This window comes from Rutilus rutilus (genome assembly GCF_951802725.1).
Source record: "Rutilus rutilus genome assembly, chromosome: 15".
Taxonomy (NCBI): domain Eukaryota; kingdom Metazoa; phylum Chordata; class Actinopteri; order Cypriniformes; family Leuciscidae; genus Rutilus; species Rutilus rutilus.
In genome coordinates, this window is record NC_140220.1 from 4,996,592 (window position 1) to 5,019,761 (window position 23,170).

The 23,170-nt window shown below is 35.9% G+C and overlaps 1 protein-coding gene across 1 annotated transcript; it reads right to left on the reverse strand.

Annotated features, from left to right (window-relative positions):
* Positions 1–121: 121 nt before the first annotated feature.
* On the reverse strand, positions 122–23,170 carry lin28b (lin-28 homolog B (C. elegans)). The gene is made up of 4 exons (XM_084432894.1): positions 22,945–23,170; positions 22,097–22,272; positions 11,189–11,376; positions 122–5,938 (listed from the first exon to the last, which is right to left on the reverse strand). Exons 1-4 carry the CDS (start codon positions 22,952–22,954, stop codon positions 5,665–5,667), a joined length of 648 nt encoding a protein of 215 aa, XP_084289020.1. The 5' UTR covers positions 22,955–23,170; the 3' UTR covers positions 122–5,664.

A 23,170-nucleotide genomic window follows, 5' to 3' on the forward strand; every position in this document is an offset into this window, starting at 1 on the left:
ATTAAATCATATATCTGTTACCCATTCTGACAGCCTTCATTTTTTTATTTTAACTTTTCAACATGTTTATTGCCAAAAACAATAGCACCCAAGAAAAGAAAAAAGAAAAATCACACAAATCAAAAGTTAAAACTGTATTTAGACAACTCACATTCAATATAATTTGAGCCTGATAAACATTTTATGAAGGTTAATCATCTATTTTCACTGATATATGACGACTTCGATTGAGAACTTTTACGCAACATATTTAATGTTTTCATAATAGGTTTAATATCAATCAAGTAGAACAGTTAAACATACTCAAAAGTCCTAAATTCACAGACAAAAAGGCAAAATGCATATAAACGTGGTTACAATGAGTGATATGTTCTTCAAATAATATCATAAGAGGCAATCAGTGCTTCGATGAAGTTAAAAACAGAAATGGCCGCCGATCTGAATACACTTCGACAGCAGAACTGAGAAATGCACTGGAACTTAAAAGCATGACATTGTTAAAATGAGGGTTAATATACCAAAGAGAGCCGTACTCTGATTTACGTCAACGTTTAAATACACAGGGCATCAAATAAACCCACAGATATATAAAAATCTCTGAGAGACACAGTTATTTAAAGTTCAGCAGCCATATGGCAACAGAGGTACTTGTCAAAATAAAAATGTGACTCATAAGAACATGATTCGATTTGATTATTAAGACTGCAGTGATTAATTAGGCATTACAATAACAATCAAGACTTGCCAACCAACAGTTGTTATTTTCATTAGTCCTGGGCTTTGGTCAGTTTCATACATTCAGTGCTAAAAGTGAGGCAAAATAAACCGCACAATGATCTGATTTCAAACAATAAAATAAAAGATCTGCTCAGAAATCACTTCTATATGATGTCAAACATTCTGGCACAGCATTAAATCAGTAGTTACAACATCATATTCCATTTTACATTGCGTGTATGCATGTATGTATATATATTTAATACTGCTGCCTTCTCTAGTTTTGATGTTAAAAATAAACACAACTGGAATGATATTTATAGCAACTAATGCCCCAAAATAATAGTATGCTGTCTGCCTCTCGATTACAGTCTAGCCATAAAGCAATAAAAACAAAGGCACAAAAGCTAAACAATCTTTGCACTGAGCTGTCATGGAGAACATATGGAGTCTGTGTTAGATCACGCTGAACCGTTACACATCCAGAAACCGGTTTGCTTGAACAGAGAGTCTCTAGAGTTATTCTAAAACAGAGAGAAATACAACAACAAAATTCTATGTTCAGATAAAAACAGCCTAGAGTTTAACTGGAGATGAAAAGAGAGAAAAATGAGGTAGACTTCTGTGTAAACACAACGCAAATTATTACTGAAGGCTAATAAAACAAAACTACAAGGAGCTAACACTGTTAATCTTTAGGAAAATAAACGGAACGGAGAAAAGTACGACTGTGTGTAACTGAAGGAGGTAGTTCTAACGGTACGGGAACACGAGTCGGTGAGTTTGATGAGCAAACAGTCAATAGATTCAGTTAATGGGTCAATGCTTCCCTACAGAATAACATCAAATACACTTATTTGGTTCGTTCCCTGAGAGAAGTTCATCCTGAGTAGAATTGTGGGTAGAAATGTACAAAAATACACTGTAGAAATCTGTAGTCACTGTATGAGGTTTGGGATCTGAGTCTGTGCTATGTCTGTCATTTGGTCAGTTTCTTTCTCTCAGATTGTTGTTCTAGGTCTGTGCACTTGATTAAATATGATGCGCGCGCACACACACACACACACACATTCATAGGGCTGTTTCACAACATGAGCGTCATCGCACTTCTAATGCCTTCAAACACAGCCGGTCTTTGGTATAAACATCTATACCAAAACGCACACGGTTAGTTTACGCCCTCCAATGTGTGACACGCCGTTTGATTTGTCAACACACACTTGTGCGATCGTCAGAGCCGACGGCTGGGAACAGTCATGTGACGCTGCTTTGAATCTTTTACACATTCAGTATCGTCAGAGAGGCGTCGTCTTGTCTTTATAGACCTCAAGTGGAGGATGAGTGTCGGTTCAAGCCATAATGTGAGGCGGCACTCGGGTCTCTTTTCAGAAATCTCTGCCTGAGCGCGCGCACACACACACACACGTGTTTCACTGCTCGTTATGAAGATAAAGAAACTTAGGACTGTTCAAAGCTTCAAATCTATAAAAAAAACTTTTGATTTGTTCCCTGCTGAATCTCACAGAAACCGGTGAAAGTCATATTTTACCCTAAAGTCAAAAGAAAAATTCAGATTTTAAGCACGGTGACATTATTGTCATGAAAATTCAGCACGTTTTCACCCTAAATTGTCACTACTGTAATTGCTTTTTTTTTTTAAATGTCATTCTTCTCAATGATGATTCTTACTGCATTCATAAATCATTGAAAGTAATTTTTTTACAGCAAAATTTAAAATTACTGTAATAAAATAATTTTTTAAAGCAAACTATTACGAAGTATAAACACTTCAGAAATGAACTATTATTTCTTAATTATTCTTACATTACAGTAATGAGAATGAGATTAAATGGCATTACAGTGAAAAGTGCTCAATGGTAAAGAAAATAATGTCTTAAAATGATAAAATAGGGGATTTAATATTAAATTATATTAATATTTTAATTTAATTTAATTTATCATTCATTTCTTTTGATTTTGAGGTAAAATATGGCTCTTTGACATGTTTCATGAGATTCATTCCCTCCAGATCAGGACAAAATGAGAAACGCTGAGGCGGAACTTTCCCTCATCATCAGCGCATCAGAAGCCAAACGCTGCCGTGACGCTTTATGAATCCTTTTGTGTTGCTGGAAATCTATTGTTGGATTTGTAAAGCTCATCAGTATTTAAGGTCCACAGAATGAAAAGGGTCTGAAATTATTGCTGACAGTCACTGGGTCGTTCACTGACATTAAGACATTGCACCACAAGCCTCCACGGCATGGCATTGTGGGTAAACGATGCTTACTTTGTTCAAGTGCACTTTTGTTCAGTTTTTCATTGTGCAATGGATGATTGTAGCAGACTTGCTCTTAACTTTCAGATCATTCACATCTCCGCCAGCAGCTTTAAATTATGAGATCTGTTAAATTAAGGCTTCAGTTCATCTACATTCATTAGCTAAATGGGGGGTGGGGGGGGTATACTTCGTGTCACGCGTCTCATGCATATGGCACAATTAACTAAAAACACTTTGAAGTGGTCATCTGATTGGTTGAATTCTACAGGATGTCCAGGAGATGTGCGTGTCGTTGTGATGCCAAACCCCCTCATGGATAAAAAAAACACAGTTGTGACAATGAGCGCATATCAGGATCAACTAAACGCGGGATTTTATCATAAGTATGTGAAGTATGTAAAGTTCACGGCATAGACTCTTTAAATTACATCTAAGAGTTTAACACACCGGCCTGTTATTGTTGAGACATCGACGTTACATTTTCACGCCCCTAAACGTGACGCGGAACAAAACGAACTGCGATTGGTTGCTTCACATGTCAGTCAGACGGCCTCTGGGCGGGCCTTAGCCAATGAAAGCCTCGATGGAGACAGTTTGAAGCTCTAGTTTGAACACGAGACTAGCCTAAACTTGAAATAAACTGTAAACTTGTCCCTCAAATCTGATTGGTTGATTAGAATGTTGATCCAGGATCAGATCCAGGTTGTACTTGGTGAAATCACATTCACCTGCGCTGTACACATGCGAACATGTTTTCACCAAGTACATGTTCCTGGATCATTTATGTCAAGTTTAGGCTTATAACAAGGGTTAGGTGCTTCTACATCACCTATCATTTCTTTCTAAACTCAGAGATAAGCTATGGGAAGGGTTTGGACACAATTTCCAGGCAGGACCAGCGAAATATGTTGATCCAGGAAAATGTCCTACGAGGCAATTTATCGTAAATTTAGTCATCAACATAGTATGCGATAAACACTGATTTTTCGATTAAATGATTGGAAGTACGACTAATTACAAGGAAACACCTACTCACATGTAGCCTAATTCAATGTGTTACTTGCCATTTCTTTGTGATAATTTGTGAATTTTTCTAGCAATTTTGCATGGTAATCTATTAACCATTTATTAGTTGTTTAGTAATCAGTTGTTCCAGAAGAAATGGAGCAACAAACGACCGAATAATGCAACAATATACGCCCACGCTGATGATCAGTGGCGTCAGAGCTTAAGTATAGCCTACTTGAATCAAGTGTAGCCCACAGTGGATCATGCGCAGCTGTTAGTGATGAGAGCAAAATGATTCAATGACCGTCAAACCACTACAATAATTCACCACTATACACATCCGAGAACAAACCAAAGAACTTTTAAGGCCGCTTATTTTTGGTTCTTTTTACATGAGAATATTAAGCTTTTATGGGTGTGACGCAACTCGAACAGCTTTTCTCCCGCCAGAATCTCATCGTTACGGCACTGAAAGCAGCATCTCGTCCTCCACAAGACGAGGCCGAGGTGTGTGAGGGAGGAGAGGGATCAAATCAAAACGCCATCATAGAGAATCTACCTACGCGCTCTATATAAATTACACTTCAACATTTAGAGTATTTCAACATATATTAATGCCTTAAATTATCACCGTGAGCCGTGGTGCAGCCTGTGATAAAGCAAAAGACCGCTTTCCACTGCAGCTAAACAATGCCAATACGTTTAAATCAGTTAGTTAGTCCTCTCTGACTGAAGTTAATTTAGCTCTTAGTAAGACCGGACGGCTGACAGCGGCTGATCTGAGAGCCGCGTATAAAACCATCCACCCACGAAAAAAATGAAAATAAACTGATTTGAAAATGTCCTCACTACCCCATAATAATATTATTGAAAGGATATAGTGAGTGTGACCGTATCCACCACCAGCCATAACAGTCCCGGGACCCGTGAATTTTGACATGAACCTGATTGTGAGAAATTCAAAATGCCAGAGAAACATTATGTCTGAATCTGAATCAACAAGAAATCAATCTTGATCACATTTACTTTCTTAATGCATGTTCTTGATCTTAAAGTGAATGTTTATCTATTTTGCTTTTCCTCTGAAACTCTTTCAGACAGTAATATTGTGAAGCATTATTACAATTTAAAACAACCGTTTTCTATTTTTAATTATTTTAAAATGCAATTTATTCCTGAATTTTGCAGCATCATAACTCCAGTCTTCAGTGTCACATGATCCTTCAGAAATCTTTCTAATATGCTGATTTGCTGCTCAAGAAACATTTCTGATTATCATCAGATTATTATGGAAACCGTGACACACTACCATTCAAAAGTTTCAGAGGAAAGTTATCATGTGATCGTAAAAATGAATAAATGTTCACGTTAAGAAGAGGAACGTGCGTTAAGAAAGTGAATCTAAACAGCAGAAAAGTCCCTCCTTGAATTTTTACTCCGGTTCCTCTCGCATTATGGAGGTAAAATAGCTTCCAAACTTTTTGTTGAGTTTGAGTTGAGCCTTGTAATATTCACTTGAAACACACTCGCTCCAAAACGCACGTCAGTCGCAGAGTTTGTTGTGATTGCTCAGTGAGAACACAGGCATGTACACACACCCCCATCGGCTGACACCGTAGCTGCACGGGAAGGGAGGGTCTGGTGTGAGGTAGATGATTTCAGTCCCAGCTTTTCCTCCAGCGCTGGGAGTGACTCCCCCGTTGAGATGCTTCCTCCGGGGAGGACGACGAGCCCGACCGGCTCTCCTCTTCCTGGGACTGAGCTGAGGTGGAGGGCCGCTGGGGGTCCTGAGACGTGGAGGGGGACAGCGCCCTCTTGTGGGGACACTGGGCCACCATGTGTGTGACACTCTGACAGTAGTGACACTTCTTTGGCTGGGGTGGAAGGCCACACTCTTTAGCGTGGTGGTCCAGACCTCCACAGTTATAACACCTGCGGAAGGACAAAAAAAATTGCTTATTTACATTAAATCATTATACGGATGATATCACTAAAATGTGCAATCAAATAAAACAAGATTTATATTTTGCGCGATTTAGATATTATACGACGCGGCAGGAAAATCAGAGAGAGGATGATTCCCCTACCGATCAATTATTTTCAGTGTCTTATGCTCATCAAGGCTGCATTTATTTGATAAATAATACAATAAAATATCAACAACAAAAATATTTAATATACACTACCGGTCAAAAAATTTAGATCGGTAAGATTTTTTATGTTTTTAAAAGAAGTCTCTTCTGCTCACCAAGGCTGCATTTATTTGATAAAAAAATACAAACAAAAACAGTAATATTGTGAAATATTATTAAAATTTAAAACAGCTGTTTTCTCTGTTTTCTGTTTTGTAATTTATTCCTGTGATCAAAGCTGGATTTTCAGCATCATTACTCCAGTCTTCAGTGTCACTTGATCCTTCAGAAATCATTCTAATATGATGATTTGATGCTCAAGAAACATTTATGATTATTATCAATGTTGAAAACAGCTTTTACATTTTTATTTCATGATGCTTTGATGAATAGAAAGTTCAAAAGAACAGCATTTATCTGAAATCTAAAGCTTTTGTAACATTAAACACTACCGTTCAAAAGTTTGGGGTCAGTAAGAATTTTTATTTTATTTTTGGGGGAAAGAAATAAAATAAATCAATACTTTTATTCATCAAGGATGAGTTAAACTATAAATGTCTTTACGGTCACTTTTGATCAATGTTAGAAAATATTCTATTTTAAATAAATGCTGTTCTTTTGAACTTTCTATTCATCAAAGAATTTTTTTAAGAAATTGCACACAACTGTTTTCAACATTGAAAATAATAATGAATGTTTTTTTGAGCATAAAATCATCATATTAGAATTATTTCTGAAGGATCATGTGACACTGAAGACTGGAGTAATGATGCTGAAAATTCAGCTTTGATCACTGGACTAAGTTACATATTACAATATATTCAAATAGAAAAGAGTTGTTTTAAATTGTAATAATATTTTAAAATATTTACTGTATTTATTTTATTTTTTTCAAATAAATGCAGCTGAGCATAAGAGACGTATTTCCAAAAATCTTAATTATTCCAAACATTTGTAAATACGAAATACATTAGTGTAAATACATCAGCTCTAATAACTAAAAATTAATTTTTACAGTTTACATTATCATTGAGTTATTGAGACCAGGAATTATATTGTGCAGAGAAAACAGAACCTATTTTTAAGACCATTAAGATGTGCACTGTAACATTATTTAATGACAATTAACCAGATCCAGAATGCAAGCAAAATATCTTGCACCATGTTTGTACTTGCAATAAAGGGGAAAACACCTCATAAAGTAACACATTCAGAATCAGATGCATAATGCTAATGAAAATTATGGAGGAAATGTTAAGATAATAATATGCCAAAATCGTAATGGTCCTAAAAACGAACTTCTTTACATTATTTCTTATCATTTTTGGATTAAATGTGACCTGGACGTTTTTTTGCTGAGATGAACTCAAACCCAGTGTTGGCCACCAGGGGGCAGTACAGGACAAGACGTACTCCAATAACGAAGATCTTTTAGAGGAATACTCCAAAAGTGGCAGTTGCAGTATTTAATAATCAATGTTTTATCATTTAGGAGTGATAAATAGTCCCAGCCTGGTAATTCCTACATTAAAATGTAAATGAAAAAAAAAAAGACACATTGTATGATTTATAGCCACACACACACAAAAATAATCACAAATATGATATATAAAAAAATAATTTAAAAAAATATGATTTATAATATATATAATTTTTTTAATATATTTAAATAGAAATGAGGAAATTGATTTACTGTGAGCGTCTAGAATTTAAAAGAAACATTACGTTACCACAGAGCCTATGGTTGCCAAGGAAATTCCAGTGCATAGAAACAGAGTAGGAAATTACATTACTGTTCTAAATATAGTGAATCAGATCTCAGAGTACCACTAATGTGTGTGTGTGTGTGTGTGTGTGTGTGTGTGTGTGTGTGTGAGACAGAAAGAGTAATGGCTATATTATTACATGGTTCTCTTCTGAGTGGTCAATCACAATGTTCTGCAGTCATGTATTTTTTTGTATATAATGATGCTATTAATATTCATCTGGAGAAAACACCTTAATGGCGGGATAAGTAAAGTAAACTATTTTTAATTAATTACAGGTAAAGTGATTGTTTAAAAAAAAATCCTTAAACTAAAAAATGGAAATGAACACATAACATACAAACCATTGTTTTGGCCAAAATAAATCATAATTGATCAAATGCACACAAATAAAACAACTTAACCCAACCTGACATTTATGAAAGAGAGGGTTACATGTTATTTTAAGGTGATGTTACAGTGCAATTACACAAATAAGTAATGAATATTAATTAACTACATGTTCTTACTATAGGGTTAAGTTTAGGCTTAGGAGTAATTGCTTGTTATTATGCATACTATACTGTTATGACTACAGTAAGTACATGTAATGTGCAACTACATCACCTTAAAATAATGTTACCTTCTCATTTAATAGGGTTTTGATTTAGATGTCTGAAACCAATATACAACAACCACTGCTAGAAAATAAACACGCATTTGGTGTCTTTATAGTTATGTGCGATAATAACTCGCTCTCCTTCATTTCCGAGTCCGTCGCTCCTGTCTCTGCACGGACTGTTTTCCGCCTCTAGGTGGCGCTGTGCTTCAGCAGCAGATAACCATGTCTGTATTAGACAGACACACACTGGAGGAAACTGATCTGACATCAGCGCTGAACTGCACAAAACTAGAAGTGTGTAAATGATAATTATTTGATCAACATTTCGATTTTATGGAAAGCAGGTCCATATTGTTTCTACACTCTCAGAAAAAAAGGTACAAAAGCTGTCACTGGCACAGTACCCTTCAAAAGGGTTCTAATATGTACCGTTTAGGTACTAATATGTACACGTTTGGTACCAATATGTACCTTTGAGGGACTTAAATGCACTCTTTAGGTACAAAGGTGTACCTTTTGAAAAGGTTTCCGCCACAGTGACAGCTTTTGTACCTTTTTTTCTGAGAGTGTAACCCAAACCTGGGCACCTCATGCACTCACAATATTTGAGGAAAACATAGTCCTAATTTTGCGATTTTAAAGGGTTAATTCACACAAAATTGAAAGTTCTGTCATTAATTACTCGCCCTCATGTCATTTCATTCATCTTCAGAACACAAATGATGATCTTTTTGATGAAATCTGAGCGCTTTCTGTCCCTCTATTGACAGTTACGACACTGATGCTTAAATAAAAATCATAAAGCACTTTTGAGCTTCCGGAAGAACCGATGAGGCTTGTGTTCGCTGGTCAATGTTTATATGTGAACAAAAGTCTAAATTCAATCTGTTCATCATATAAAGCGATCGAGTCTCTTCAGGAAACGTGGACTAATCCGCTCAATAAATATGTATTAGTTTTGCGATCTCTTTATGAACTTTTTGAAGCATCAAAGTGGTAGTTGCGTATCTGTCAATTGAGAGACAGAAAGCTCTCAGATTTCATCAAAAAGATCTTCATTTGTGTTCCTGAAGATGAACGAAAGTCTTACGGGTTTGGAAAGACATGAGGGCGAGTAAATGATGACAGAATTTTCATTTTATCCCTTGAAAAATAAAAGGTCATTTTTTTGCATCGAAATCTGTACATCTCAACCGTATCATTTCCTTATAACATCCAGACTCAGATACAAAGAACCATTAAGCGGAACGATTACTCCATATAAAGGACTATTCATCTAAACTAAAGATTTCCATTAACCTCTTAATTGTATTTAAGATGATAACTTTCAGGTACATATTATCACAGCATTCAATGAAAATACAGGCAAGAGTTAAATTTACACTGTCACTGATACGTTTTTAATTCAGTTTTTCAATGACTTTATAGAAGAAGAAAAAAAAATCGACAAGATCTCATTACGAGCCTAATGTACTTGTTCTCTTTCAGACAGATTTCAAGCACTTTTGAGATTAAAGAGTTTAAGAATATGTTCATATGAATGTGTTAAAGCATCAGTTCAGGCTTTATCTCATCTTTAATTTCATGTCCACCTGTTCTATATGATAAACCGCTCACCCACACACACGCACGTACATACTTATAAATAGCTTTAACACAACAGACTGAAAGACTTATTCAGTTTGTTTTGGTTTTTTTTTTTTTTTTTTTTTTTGCTTTGATCACCATGGCAACAGGAAGTAGAAGACTGACTCACAATCAATGCGAGTGGTGAACAGAAAAGCATTTGGCGAAACCAAGCTATGACCCATCATCTACATTCAAAATTACATGCTGTAATTCATGTGGCTTAACTAAACATTATTAATACCGTAATTGATTCTTTTATACAGAGAACCATGCCGTTTAATTAACATGTGAATAATATTGTGCATTTTAACGTTCAAAAACAGCACGTTTGATGAAAAATGCTTGTTCAAAAAGTTTTTGAATGAATAACCCCATCTTCCTCAGTAATACATCAAGTGTACGACAAACTTATTTTATTTTATTAAAAATGAATCATACATGCAGTAATTATGTAATTCCCCAGCTCTATTTTATATGTTCACTTATTATTTAATTATTATTATTAGTGTCTAATTTTCGTATATATTTTGAATGATAAAACATTTAAATTAAATTAAATCAAATCAAATTGGTTTAACGCGTTTGCTTGATCAATTCCTTTTGTGGCTAAACAATTTCTTTTCCTTTTGTAGCATTATAAATAAACCTTTGCAAATACAACCATTAACAAAAGAAGTAAATTAAACGAGATTAGCATTCAAATAACTCACGTATCAGAAAGAAAACATCAAGAGATATAATTAAAACATGAGAACATTCAGGTCTTTTTTTTTTTTTTTTTACAAGTTTAATAAATCAGCTAAGATTTTAAAACTTCCAAAACTACTAGTATTTCTAAACAGTAGACTGGGATTCGCACTACTGTGGCAGCTGCTAAAGACAAGAACAGGCCTATAAATTAATTAATTAATTTGTCCTTGAGATACCATTTAGTGTAGACCCACAGCTGAACCCTGAGGTATTTCATTTATGCAGAAACGATACAGCACAGTGTGAATTGTGGATAACTGAAAACAGATTAAACTACATATCCCATCATGCTCAGCGGACTCACCGGTCTCCCTTTGGTTTGCGCTTGAGGGGCGGGGCCTTCCCTTTGGGGCGTCGGTCGCTGCCCGAGCATGGGCCCCCGCCGGGCCCCGTGACCCTGAGCGACTCCAGACCTTTACTCGACCTCTTGAAGGTGAACTCAACCTGCTCGCCCTCCCGTAGGCTCCTGAAGCCCTCCATCACCAGCTTACTCTAAACACACACACACACACACTTCTGATTTAATACACATTCAAACGTGCTTATATAGTCTATAATATCTAAAAATACATATCAAACAGATCAGTCAAATCTACAGAGATATCCATAATTTATCAGGGACAGAAAAGAGAGATTTTCCAAGTACTAGAAGAAAAGAAAGAATACAGATCTGTCAATATCCACTTAACCTGCATTACGAAAGCTATGTTTAAAAACACATTTCATCACTTTTCTAGCATAAAATGCACAATTTTATGAGACCTAATTGCTAAAATCAAAAACAGATTTTGCTTATTTAAATGTGTATACTGTATCATATGATCAATAAGTCAACAACATATGATTTCACATTTCTTAGTCTTTAACTAAAGCAAAATCATTTAAGCAATTACAACTTTTTTATTAGTTATAAGAGATTTGACTCAATCTGATTATACTTAAAAATTTGAAGGCAGCAAATTTAAGATTTCAAGTGGAAATAGGATGAAACTTTTTACAGTGAAAACTGAGTGACTATTTGTTTATGTCAGAATATTACAAATATTAAAGAATAAAACAAACATTAAATAATAAGAACTTAATACAATAAAAAATGGTTTAATTGCACCAAATATTAGTGTAACTGTCTTTACAATAACTGCTAATAGATTTAACTTTTTAATTAGATTTTATTAAGTGTTAAAGTTAATACTAAACTTAAAAAACTAAACGAAAAATTCTTTAATAAAAGGACAATTCAACAAAATTCTAAATAAAACGCACCATATGATCCCTGTGATATATTCTTTACATATTCGTATAATATCACTTGAACTGTCATACACACATGCAAATACTCGTAACATAAAAATAATGTGTATGACTTGGTGTTTTACAGTAAAATACAATTTCAACAAGTGTGATACAAATTAGAAATCCTCTACACAAATCCCAGAAAAACACCATCCGGACATTTAATCATTTAATTATTTAGTAGATGCTTTTATCCAAAAGAGGAACATCAAACACATTTGATCAAATTCATCAGTTTATCACACAAGAGCTTGTACAATATTCACACAGTGCGTTTATTAGTTTATTCAAATCCTTCAATTAATACGATTTTTTTGGCATTATAAATGCAAAGTTAAGACCCTAAAAAAGAAATGATCGGAAATTATAACAGCGATATTCTATAAATTTAATAGCAATAAAATCACCACAAAACCATTCTGCAGTTTAGCACTGATTCTAACACACAGAGCTGATTTTAATGTTCAAATACAATACAATTAATACTACAAAACATGTAAGATTACACAAAAAATACTGAAAATATATCTATAGGTTTAGGCATTTGCTTGTTTAAGACACACACAGATCAGTCTAAACCAAACAAACAGGACTAACATATTAAGTAATATGATTGTGATTTCACAGCTGATTATTTCGATGCTGCTGCAACAGAAAACCGTCTCAAGATATTGTTGCGGTACATGATCGTGTGATTTCCATTTCAATCGTTCGTTAAATTGAAACAGCAGCAACAATCAAATGCGAGAGGGAAAGCACAGGTAACAAGTCTCCTCATCTATAGTGAGATCATTAACAAGCAAGTCAATAGATCAACACCAGCGCAGTGGAAAGGACAAATGATAGACCATGTATGAATCCACTTATGCTCACATATCTGATATCACTTTTTTGGAAGGATAAATCTCACATCTGGATTGATGAATGACATTTCCAGTAAATACAACACTGTCTTCAGTAGTTGTAGTATCAGCTCTCACTTCTCTATCATCATGATTCAATGAAGAACCTTCAACATCCATGGAAATCTTTACATTCAAGGGTTTTTTATAGTGGAAAAGGTTCTTTAGATTCACAATAAGAACAAAAAAATGATACGGTCTTCACTAGAAGATTCTTCCCTTTTGGATCCTTTATTTATGGAACAGAAACACTTTAGTTTTTGTCACGGCATCACGTTAAATACAGCCGTGTGGGAGGAAAATAATGCATTTAATTGACATAATGAGCACAAAAGCCTTCTGATTTAACACTTGTGATGGGGAGAAATTAAAAATCCATGAATGTGAACGGAGAACGCAAACATAATCGAAACGCCAGCAGCAAAACCCTTCCCACACACATGTATTAGATCTTTTCTGTGGGAATATCATAGGCTATAAATAGGATTAGATCTTGGTAAAAAAATAAAAAAACACACAAGACAAATATAGCATATACAATTTAATCCGTAGTGTGAGAATTAAAGTGTTTTTAATGCATAAATATTAGAATTTTTTCATTTTGGTTTTATTAAAACGCTTCTATGATGTTAACCAACTAGTGCTCTGTTCTGAGATGTGATTAAACCGGCATTGAAGAGTGAAGACCAGGTTGAGCAACGAATATTTTACATTTATGCTCTTATTTCCAGGTCAAAGTTCAGAGAGAAGCTCTGCGATCAGGAAGAGGTGCTTCGTGTTACTGATGATTCATCCCAAAATAGCAGAATTAAGGTACGTAATGATGAGTGAGCACAGGAGAGGACGTGTGTCATATTACTGAAAAACACGAGAGACGGAAGACAAGAAAGCAAGAGAGAGAGAGAGAAAAAAACACAGAGAGCGCCACCAAAGGGCCGGACGTATTCCACATCACCCCTCCTCCACATGTTTTCATCCTTCACGGTGACCTCTGACCTCTGCCCAACCCCCTTCAAACATGCACACACACACACACACACACACACACACACACACACACCGGCATCCCGTTTCCCTGCGTTAAATTAACAACACACTTCTGCACTGACTACAAGACGTACACGCAGTATTTGATCTGCTGACACACACTACATCACTCTACACACACCCCTGATAGCAGCCGGATATGAGCTCAGTGTGTGTGTGTGTGTGTGTATGAGGAGCTCTTAACATTGTGTGTAAAGTGCACACGGTCAAGTTGCGTCGGATAGAAATACAATTCATTTTTACATTGTAGAAATGACTGAGTTTGAGTTTGATTATGCTGATTTTAAATGTGTGTGAATTTAGAATGAAATTCTATAAGAACAAAACATTTAAAAAGAACAAAGCAATTTAATCAAAGATGATTTAAATACTGACAATGATTTATGTTTGTCTCCATTTAAATTATGAATTAACTTGGATATACACAGAAAATTTTAAACTACAGTTCAGGGGAAAAAACTAACAATTTATGGTTATCAAATTTTGTTTTGTTCATTAGTTATAATAAAACATTCTGAAAAACATGTTGATTACTTACAAAAAGGTCTTATTTGTTAACATATGCATTAACCAACATGAACTAACAATGAGCAATACATTTTTACAGCATTTATTAAGCTTTGTTAATGTTAGTTAATAAAAATGTCCATGTTAGTTCACAGTGCATTAACTAATGTTAACAGATTTTGATCTTAAAAATATATTAGTAAATGTTGAGATTAACATTAACTAAGATTAATAAATGCTGTAGAAGTATTGTTCATTCTTAGTTCATGTTAAATTATGTATAGTTAACAAATGAAACCTTATTGTAAAGTGTTACCAGCATTTTTTTACTTATTGTCTATTATTGAAAGTTTGCTTATTTTTTGGAAAAACAAACATAAACCACCCTCTAAAAAAAAAGAAAAAGAGGAAATAGATTTTGGTTTACATTGCCCTTTTTTATCAGTCCAAACCGTTTGAATTTAGATTTTAAACAATTAAAACTGAACACACTAAACTAACACATTTTCATTTAACATTTGTGCTCTTGGCATACTTACTTATAAAAGCCACTAACAAGACACTTCAATTACTGTGTTTGTGATTTTAATCAGGTAGATGTGTCTTATGAGACCACAAATACAGTGCTAAAATTAAATTAACAAAATAATAAAATGCAGAGCATTTCATGCAAGAACCAATACAACCACTGAGAGCCAGGCATCAATAATACATGTAGTAATAATATATTCAGTTGCATTAAAGAATGGTTTCAAACAAATTTATTAAACAACATAATACATTTAAAATAAATAAATACAAAATTGTAATTATAATGGTATAAAAATAAATAAATGGTAATAGATGTGGTACTACACAGCCATGACCAAACTTAAGTGAGCAATTGTTTGTGTCAGATCGCAGCTGGCTCCACCCACACACTCACTCCTTATATGGGCAGAGCTGAAGGAGGAAGTCATGTGACCTCCTGCTTCTGTTGAGATGGCGAAATGAAGGACTGAACAAATGGAGAATAAAAGTACAGGAAGCAGAAGAAACTGAGCACTGGAAGAAAAGAAAACAAAAAGAAGATAAAGAGAGAGTGAAAAAAAATATGGAGAAGACAAAAAAAAATTATGTTCAAGTAAAAGCAAAGTCTGTTCAATTTTAGATGAAAACAGAATCTTTAAAAGTAAAACCTAATGATATAAAATGAGTGGATACAATGACCGCAGCAGCTGAGAGAGAATTTAAGACTGATAATGAACATGTTCTGGGTCTTTCCTGTTGTGCAATACATTTGCATGTCCCCATTTAACATACTAGATAAGATATTAAACTTAGTATAAAGATATTATCTTTTTAAAGGATAAAAATCGTATTAGTTCGTTTCCTTTTCGGCGCAACTAAAACACTTTTTTATTTTTATTAATAACTTTACATACAAATATAATATTTTTATTAATATTAAATCGGGAGTATACTGAATTTTAAATAAACCTTAGTTTAAGCAGATATTTTTGCACCCAGCTGTTCTTTACTTTATCAAATCAAAATGTTTGAAACAAAACATGTTTCCTTGAGATTATTGTTTTAATTAGTTCATCATTTTTTTCCTTTCCATCCTGTTAATCTTTAGTCAAATCCATCTATCTTACAAAACCAGGAAGTGACATCATTTTGAGAGAGAAAACGGCTGCACAAATGCCAGTGAGTATTAGCAAGGTTTTGATTGGGATTAATTGGTTTGTATCAAAATAAAACTTTCCGTTCTGTTTGAAGAAATTACAGTATAATTCTTTCAAAATAAATCAAAAGAATATTATAAGAATAATGCATTCAAAATGAACACCAAGTTGAAACACTGATGTACACAAACTGTTATATCATTGCAAGCAATGGCTAACTCTATTTACATCCTGTTCACTTCCTTGCTATTGTGTAAATTAAGCTAAAATCCTTTCTGACCGTTAAACAGTTCCTTAAATGAAACCTCGAGCATATTGAGCCAAAACATTATGACCAGTCACAGGTGAAGTGAATACAAGGTGAAACAAGGCCACATGTTAAGATCTAACAGAAGGTCTATGAGGCACAAATCTCACAAAATTGTAGTGATGGTTATGGGAGAAATGTGTCACAACACACAGTGCATCTGCTGCGTATGGAGAGCAATCAGAGATCTATGATGACCCGTCCACTGTCAAAAGCGCCTACAATTGGCACATGAGCCTCGAAACTGGACCTCCCGTTTTCTTTAACACCACATGTAAAAGAACGTGTTCACGTGCGACGTTTACCTAAGGGTAACGATGCACCAGGATGGACTGTGGGACGACGATAAGCCGGTGGAGGGAGTGTGTGACGCTCTGGTCAATGTTCTGCTGGGAAACCCTGAGTCCGGTCATTCATGTGGACGTTTATTTGACACACGTCACCTTCCTAAACGCTGTTGCAGACCAGACACACCCCTTCATGACAATGGTGAAAGCACAGTCACACTGCACACATTGTTCAGGAATGGTTTGAGGAACATGATGAAGAGTTCAAGGTGTTCCTCTGGCCTCCAAATTCTCCAGATCTTAACCCAGTCGAGCATCTGTGGATGTGCCGGACCAACAAGTTCAGTCCACGGCGGCGCCACCTCAAACTACAGGACTTGAAGGATCTGCTGACGTCTCGGTGCCAGAGACCACGGGACACCTTCAGCCTCTTGTAGAGTTCATGCCTGGGCGGGACGGAGCCGTTTAGGCAGCACATGGAGGACCAACAGCAGGTGGTCATAATATTTTGACTCATCGTTGTACATGCACAAAAAATATATATAAATGCATGTATGAAAAAAAACTATATAAAGCGTTATTTTAATTATTAGTTTCTCCTTGTATTTCACAATTTCACAGCAGTCTTATTATTTTTTCATTTTAATTTTTTGTGTAAAATAAGTGTTAATTTGAGCAATTTTGCGTACATCTCGTGAGTCGTGTGCTATCATATAACTCATTGTGCACACTAGATATCAGAGGCAGCATCAGCGCTTGAGAAACTCAGATCTGTCATGCACAGAATGAAGAGAGGAGCATGTATGTTAAAGGAGGAGCCAGAAATCTGCAGCAGTGAGAGGTGGAGTCTGGAGGAGAGGTTAATCTCACTAGGGGCCCAGAGTAACCTCACAACACACACACACACACACACACACACACACACACACACACAACTAGCTATGTAAATAAGGGCATACCACAGACCCTAACAGTAATCATTTAGCATTTGTAGAATTAAAAATATATATTAATTTACATATAAATCATTTTTCCAGTTTCCCCTGAAGGGAGGTTTTATCAGTTTTATCTTCCTTCTAGAGATAAATATGCCCACAAACAACTCTTTATTAAAAATAAAGGTTCCAAAAGTGATGTCATTAAGGAACATTTTAGGTTCCCTAAAGAACCTTTCAGTGAAAAAGAACCATTTTTAAAAATCTAAAGAATCTTGTGTGCAATTGAAAGGTTCCGTGGATGTTAGAGGTTCTTCATGGAGCCATTGATGCCGGTAAAGAACCTTTATTTTTAAGAGTGTTTATCAGAGTGAACCCTACATGAGCAATAAATCCATCACTGCACAAACTAACATGATCAAGTCACACACCGCGACAAACAGCAACATGCATTCGTGCAGGAAGACTGGCACAAGCACACAATGCACACGCACAAACACTGCAGGAGGTGCAGCATTCGGAAAAATCAAACACAAAGCTCCTAATGAAACACACACACACACACACACACACACTGCAGTGCGTTGATTCGGAGTGTGAGGGCCGGACGAAGCCACGCCTCCTTTCCCTTTTTTGTCTTTAACGAAATTCCTCTTTTAAAGAATGTTAGAGGACCCCAACCCCCACCACACACACACACACACACACACACACATACATACGCACACTGAAATCCTCTTTACACATACAAACAAAATCACACTCAGACATGCGTTGTCTTTTCCTCCGATTCACACTCTCACTTCTGTCCTGGATTGACACAAAAAGCTCATGGATTTGTTGAAGATTTGAAACACAGGGGGAATGTGTGTGTGTGTGTGTGTATATATGTGTCATTGACTACAGGATACTACTGTATTGATGTAATAGTTGAATTAAGAGAGACTGGGTGCTATTATAACATTTTCCTTCATAACTACAAATCTACCTGCCATCTTTTGGTATAAGAAACATGTATTTCTGCCACAAGTAAAAGTCTAATTAATACACACGCACTGAGAAAAACTGCCTTATCAGATTCAGTACAAGTGTTGCAATTGATATTGCAAAATATTGATATTAACATACTACACTGAAAACAAAAATTGGTGTAAAAACTATTTTCACTCCAAAATTGCTAGTAAATTTCACTAATAGTTACAACGTATACTCGGCAAGCAACACTACATTTAAAATGAAATTTAGAAGTAGAAAGAAGAAAATAGATTTTAAAAACAGTGGTCAAGTTTAGGGTCCAATTCTCACTATTAACTATTAATTTATTTAGAAATATTATTTTGCTGTAAAACACTCCAGTAATCTGATTTTTTTTACAGTGAATTCCTCAGATAATTAACATTACTTCCTTCATATGATACTAATTCTTTTAGCTGTCATAAAAAGAAAAGCCAAAAGTCTAGGGGAAACTATAATAATTTTTAAATAATTTGATGATGATTTAATAAAATATTTAAATCAGCTGTTAAGTCAGTAAGAGTTTTCAGCTGAATACTAATACAATTATGCTCTGCTCTTTACATATTTAAAAAAAAAAAATCAGTCTGTCAGTTCATTCATTTCCATAGCTACTTTTATAATCATAACCTCAGAGCAATAATAAAATCTAAAATTGTAGCTCAGTTTAATCAACAAGAGATAAATATACAAAATAATGTTTAAATGCAAAGTAAAAAAAAAAAATAAAGCAATTTATCTCTCAATTATTTGAGTTTGTCCAAATTGTCTGAGTTTGAGCATGTGCTGTAGGTCATAGGTTCGATTCCCAAGGTTGTATGAACTGATAAAGAAAAAAATGTGGATAAAAGCATCTGCCAAATGCATAAATGTAATGTCACATAATTCTGGATTGTTTGTAACAAATTGTCCTGTTCTCCTCAAGAAACAGCAGATTCTGTTTCTGTCCAGAATATCAGGGTTAGACAGACACACACAGATGGAATAATCAGCTGTACACACTCTTCTTATCACAAACACAATGCACAACGGCTGCACATGCTAAACACCACACACCCTGCACAGCTTTTTCAATCCCTCTGTAGCATGAACGCACATGTATGTGCAGCATTCAGACACAAAGGAAGAACACAAACAATCCTCCGCACAGCAGCCAAATGCAAATCTTTATCAGAGACGTTATGTGCCATTGGTCCGTCTAACACGAAGAAATGAGCGCAAACTCATTTGCCATTAAAAATATTATACACCCTGAGCTCTAGAACTGCATGTTTGCTGGTTTCAGGATTTTCACACACAGGATTGACGTCACACGAATGTACATTGTTTCAAAAATGTCACAAAAAGGAAATAAAACCACACAGCTCTTGCAGATGACAGACACATCTCTAATCAATACGCTTTCACACGCTTGGGGAGGAAAAAGCAGCCTTCATGTTCCAAATGCATTCAATACAATCGTTTACTTCATGCTTATCAGAAGAACCGTTTTATCAGGAGTACAAAATGTTCTTACAATATCTACTCGAATGAATACAAGGCAGGAAATGTTCCTCGCTTATGAGCTAGTGTTACAGCACAGATTTCACATCAAGATTTACCACAAAGATATAGTTATAGTTAGTAACTAGTGCATTTATCGTGCATGTCAACTGGCAGTTCGGTGAACAATCTGTTGAATTTGCAACTCAGACATGGATATTTCTTTGATTTCACCAGTTTGTATATTTATTTATATGTTGCCCTATGTATTACTTATCTTACGCTCAACAGCACACATAACATTCTGACCGTGTCGCTGGTTAGTGTTTATGTTTGTCTTTTTTGAGAACTGCGTTTCCCAGAATGCACTCAGGTTTAGGGGCTACTAGCACAAGAGGTTCATGTTTTAGCTCATGCTCAAAAAAAATCATGTCCACACAAGATTTCAGATAAAATGTCAATTTAAATAAAAAAATCAATTAAATTTACCTAAAAAAAGAAAAAGAAAATTGGAAATAACACTTCAAACCTCCATTTCAAATAATTTTGTAAATTTTTAACAGAACAAATCTTTCTCTCTGTTATCGAATTCCACAGATTTACCCAAATCAACAATATAATTCAACAAAATTCTAGGCAATGATGTGTCCATAAAAACACTAATCACAAAATGAATCCAGAAAGCAACATATATTTTACTTCAAAGTGGTTCAGCAATTGTAATTAGGTTAAACACATAATAAAATATGATTCAAACTTGATTTCTTTAAATAAAAATAGCTTTAAAAGACAGACAGACAGACAGACAGACAGACAGACAGACAGATAGATAGATAGATAGATAGATAGATAGATAGATAGATCCTTATGCACACTAGCTGTTATGTTATTGAATTTCAGATTTTAAAGGATTATGCAGACGTGTTTTGTAACAATGCAAATGTTCAGTCACATGAATCATTTTAACATCTCATTAACATCCAGCAGTATACATAACACTGTTCGACAATATTATCAGCAGCAGCAGATAATAAGAACACAATGAATCAGAAAGCAGCACAAATCAGCAAACCTGACAGCAGAACAACAGTGCAGTGAATTCGGAAGGAACCTCTTGTTCTCTCTGCTTTTGTTCTTATAATCTGCATATGCTGTTTTGAGGTGCCATAGAAAGCTTGGAAAATGATGAAAGGAGATAAGTTCCGGTTTAGTATATATGTCCGTATTGATTTAGCTCTGAATGTCCATGAGAAGAGGACGAATTGTTGTGTAAAGGGGGCTGTACTACACTCATGTAAACACGAGAGCACATGATGTTCAGTACAACAGTCCACCACACCGAAATAGCTTGCCATTCTTCAAAAGTCTGATTGTGAAAGCAGTCTGGTCGTCGTGAGCTACATGTGACAGATTTTCCGACATGTTGGCAGGTTTATCTGTGAGCATGAGGCGAATGTTGTGCGTGTACATAGCCTACCCTCTCTTTTCTCTTCCTAATGAAATCTTAAGGTTCCTTTAAGACGTGCATCGCACATTCCTCAGTGTTTACTACTAATACGGCGTTCGTGTGATTATATCAATGGAGGTGATCCAGAGTAATGATGTGTTTGTGGCGTGAGTAGTGCAGCTCTTAAAGTGACAGGAGATGAAAACGCAAGCGTGTGTTTACTGCTTTCCTCGAACACATCTGCTGATGTCAATGAGTTGCGACAGATAACGTGAAAAAAAGAGCCAGAAGAACGAGTGAAACCAAGATGTAGCATGGACTTACTTGGTGAACGAACACGTCTAGTGGAGGGTCCACTGGCTTCCCCTCGCTGCTGGTCATCGATATAAATCCAAAGCCCATGCGGACATTAAACCACTTGCAGTAACCCGAGCCAGCCAGAATCTGCGGCGGAGTCCTAGTGGTGTCCGACCCGCCACCGCCACCTCTGCGCGGCCCTCCTGTGCGGTCAAGGAAGAAAAGCCCATAGTGATGTACGCCCGTGTACGTTAATGAGATCAAGCCTATACTTTGTTCTCGTTGTACACATTGACCGTGGGTCTGCGTGGGCAGCGTTTCTGAGGGAAATCCCCAACTATAGCCTACTACACAACAACACGCTTTCTACGCACCAAATGTGTCTCACTTGTCTACAACCAGGGCCGTAATCACCATAGACGCCCCTCTCTCTTCTATCAATCAATGTATGAGGTTTGCAGTGACAGACTCTTAAACTTAAACATTTTCTCACCCCCCTAACCTTGTGTATTTCGTTACATCCTAGTCTACAACCACCTAAAACCCACCCCTCTGGAAAACTGGAGAAAGTCAATGAAAAGTAGAGCTACACTTCAGATTGGATGGCGTAGTGCATTGCGAATGCTCACTGTGCTTGGTTGATAGCTACAGCTACTATGTAACTTCTTGTAGTCGTGCATCTAATGCATGTGAACCGTCTGGCGTGGGGCAGGTGTGCACACGTTACCCGCCCTCCCTCTCACTACCACTGGCGCAAACGGCTCTTCATCACGCGTACAAACAACGTAAACAAAGCGCGGCGGTGCGCGTGGAATAATACGAGTTCCCATCTGAACGTAAAAATATACAATTAAAAAAGCAAAAAGCATCGTAACCTTCGGCCATGTTTCCCCGCGGACCCTCCGTTCCAAAGTTCCAGCGAAATCGTTTCCTCCGTGAAATGGGGTGATGCGCGTCACCGTCGATCCGACATCCCGATTTCCAGCGGGCACAAATTTAGCGCGCATGATACGGCGTGCGTCTCCTTTTTGGATATTTTGTCATGTCTCTTTTAACATCTCCTATCCTCACTCTCTCTCTCTCTCTCTCTCTCTCTCTCTC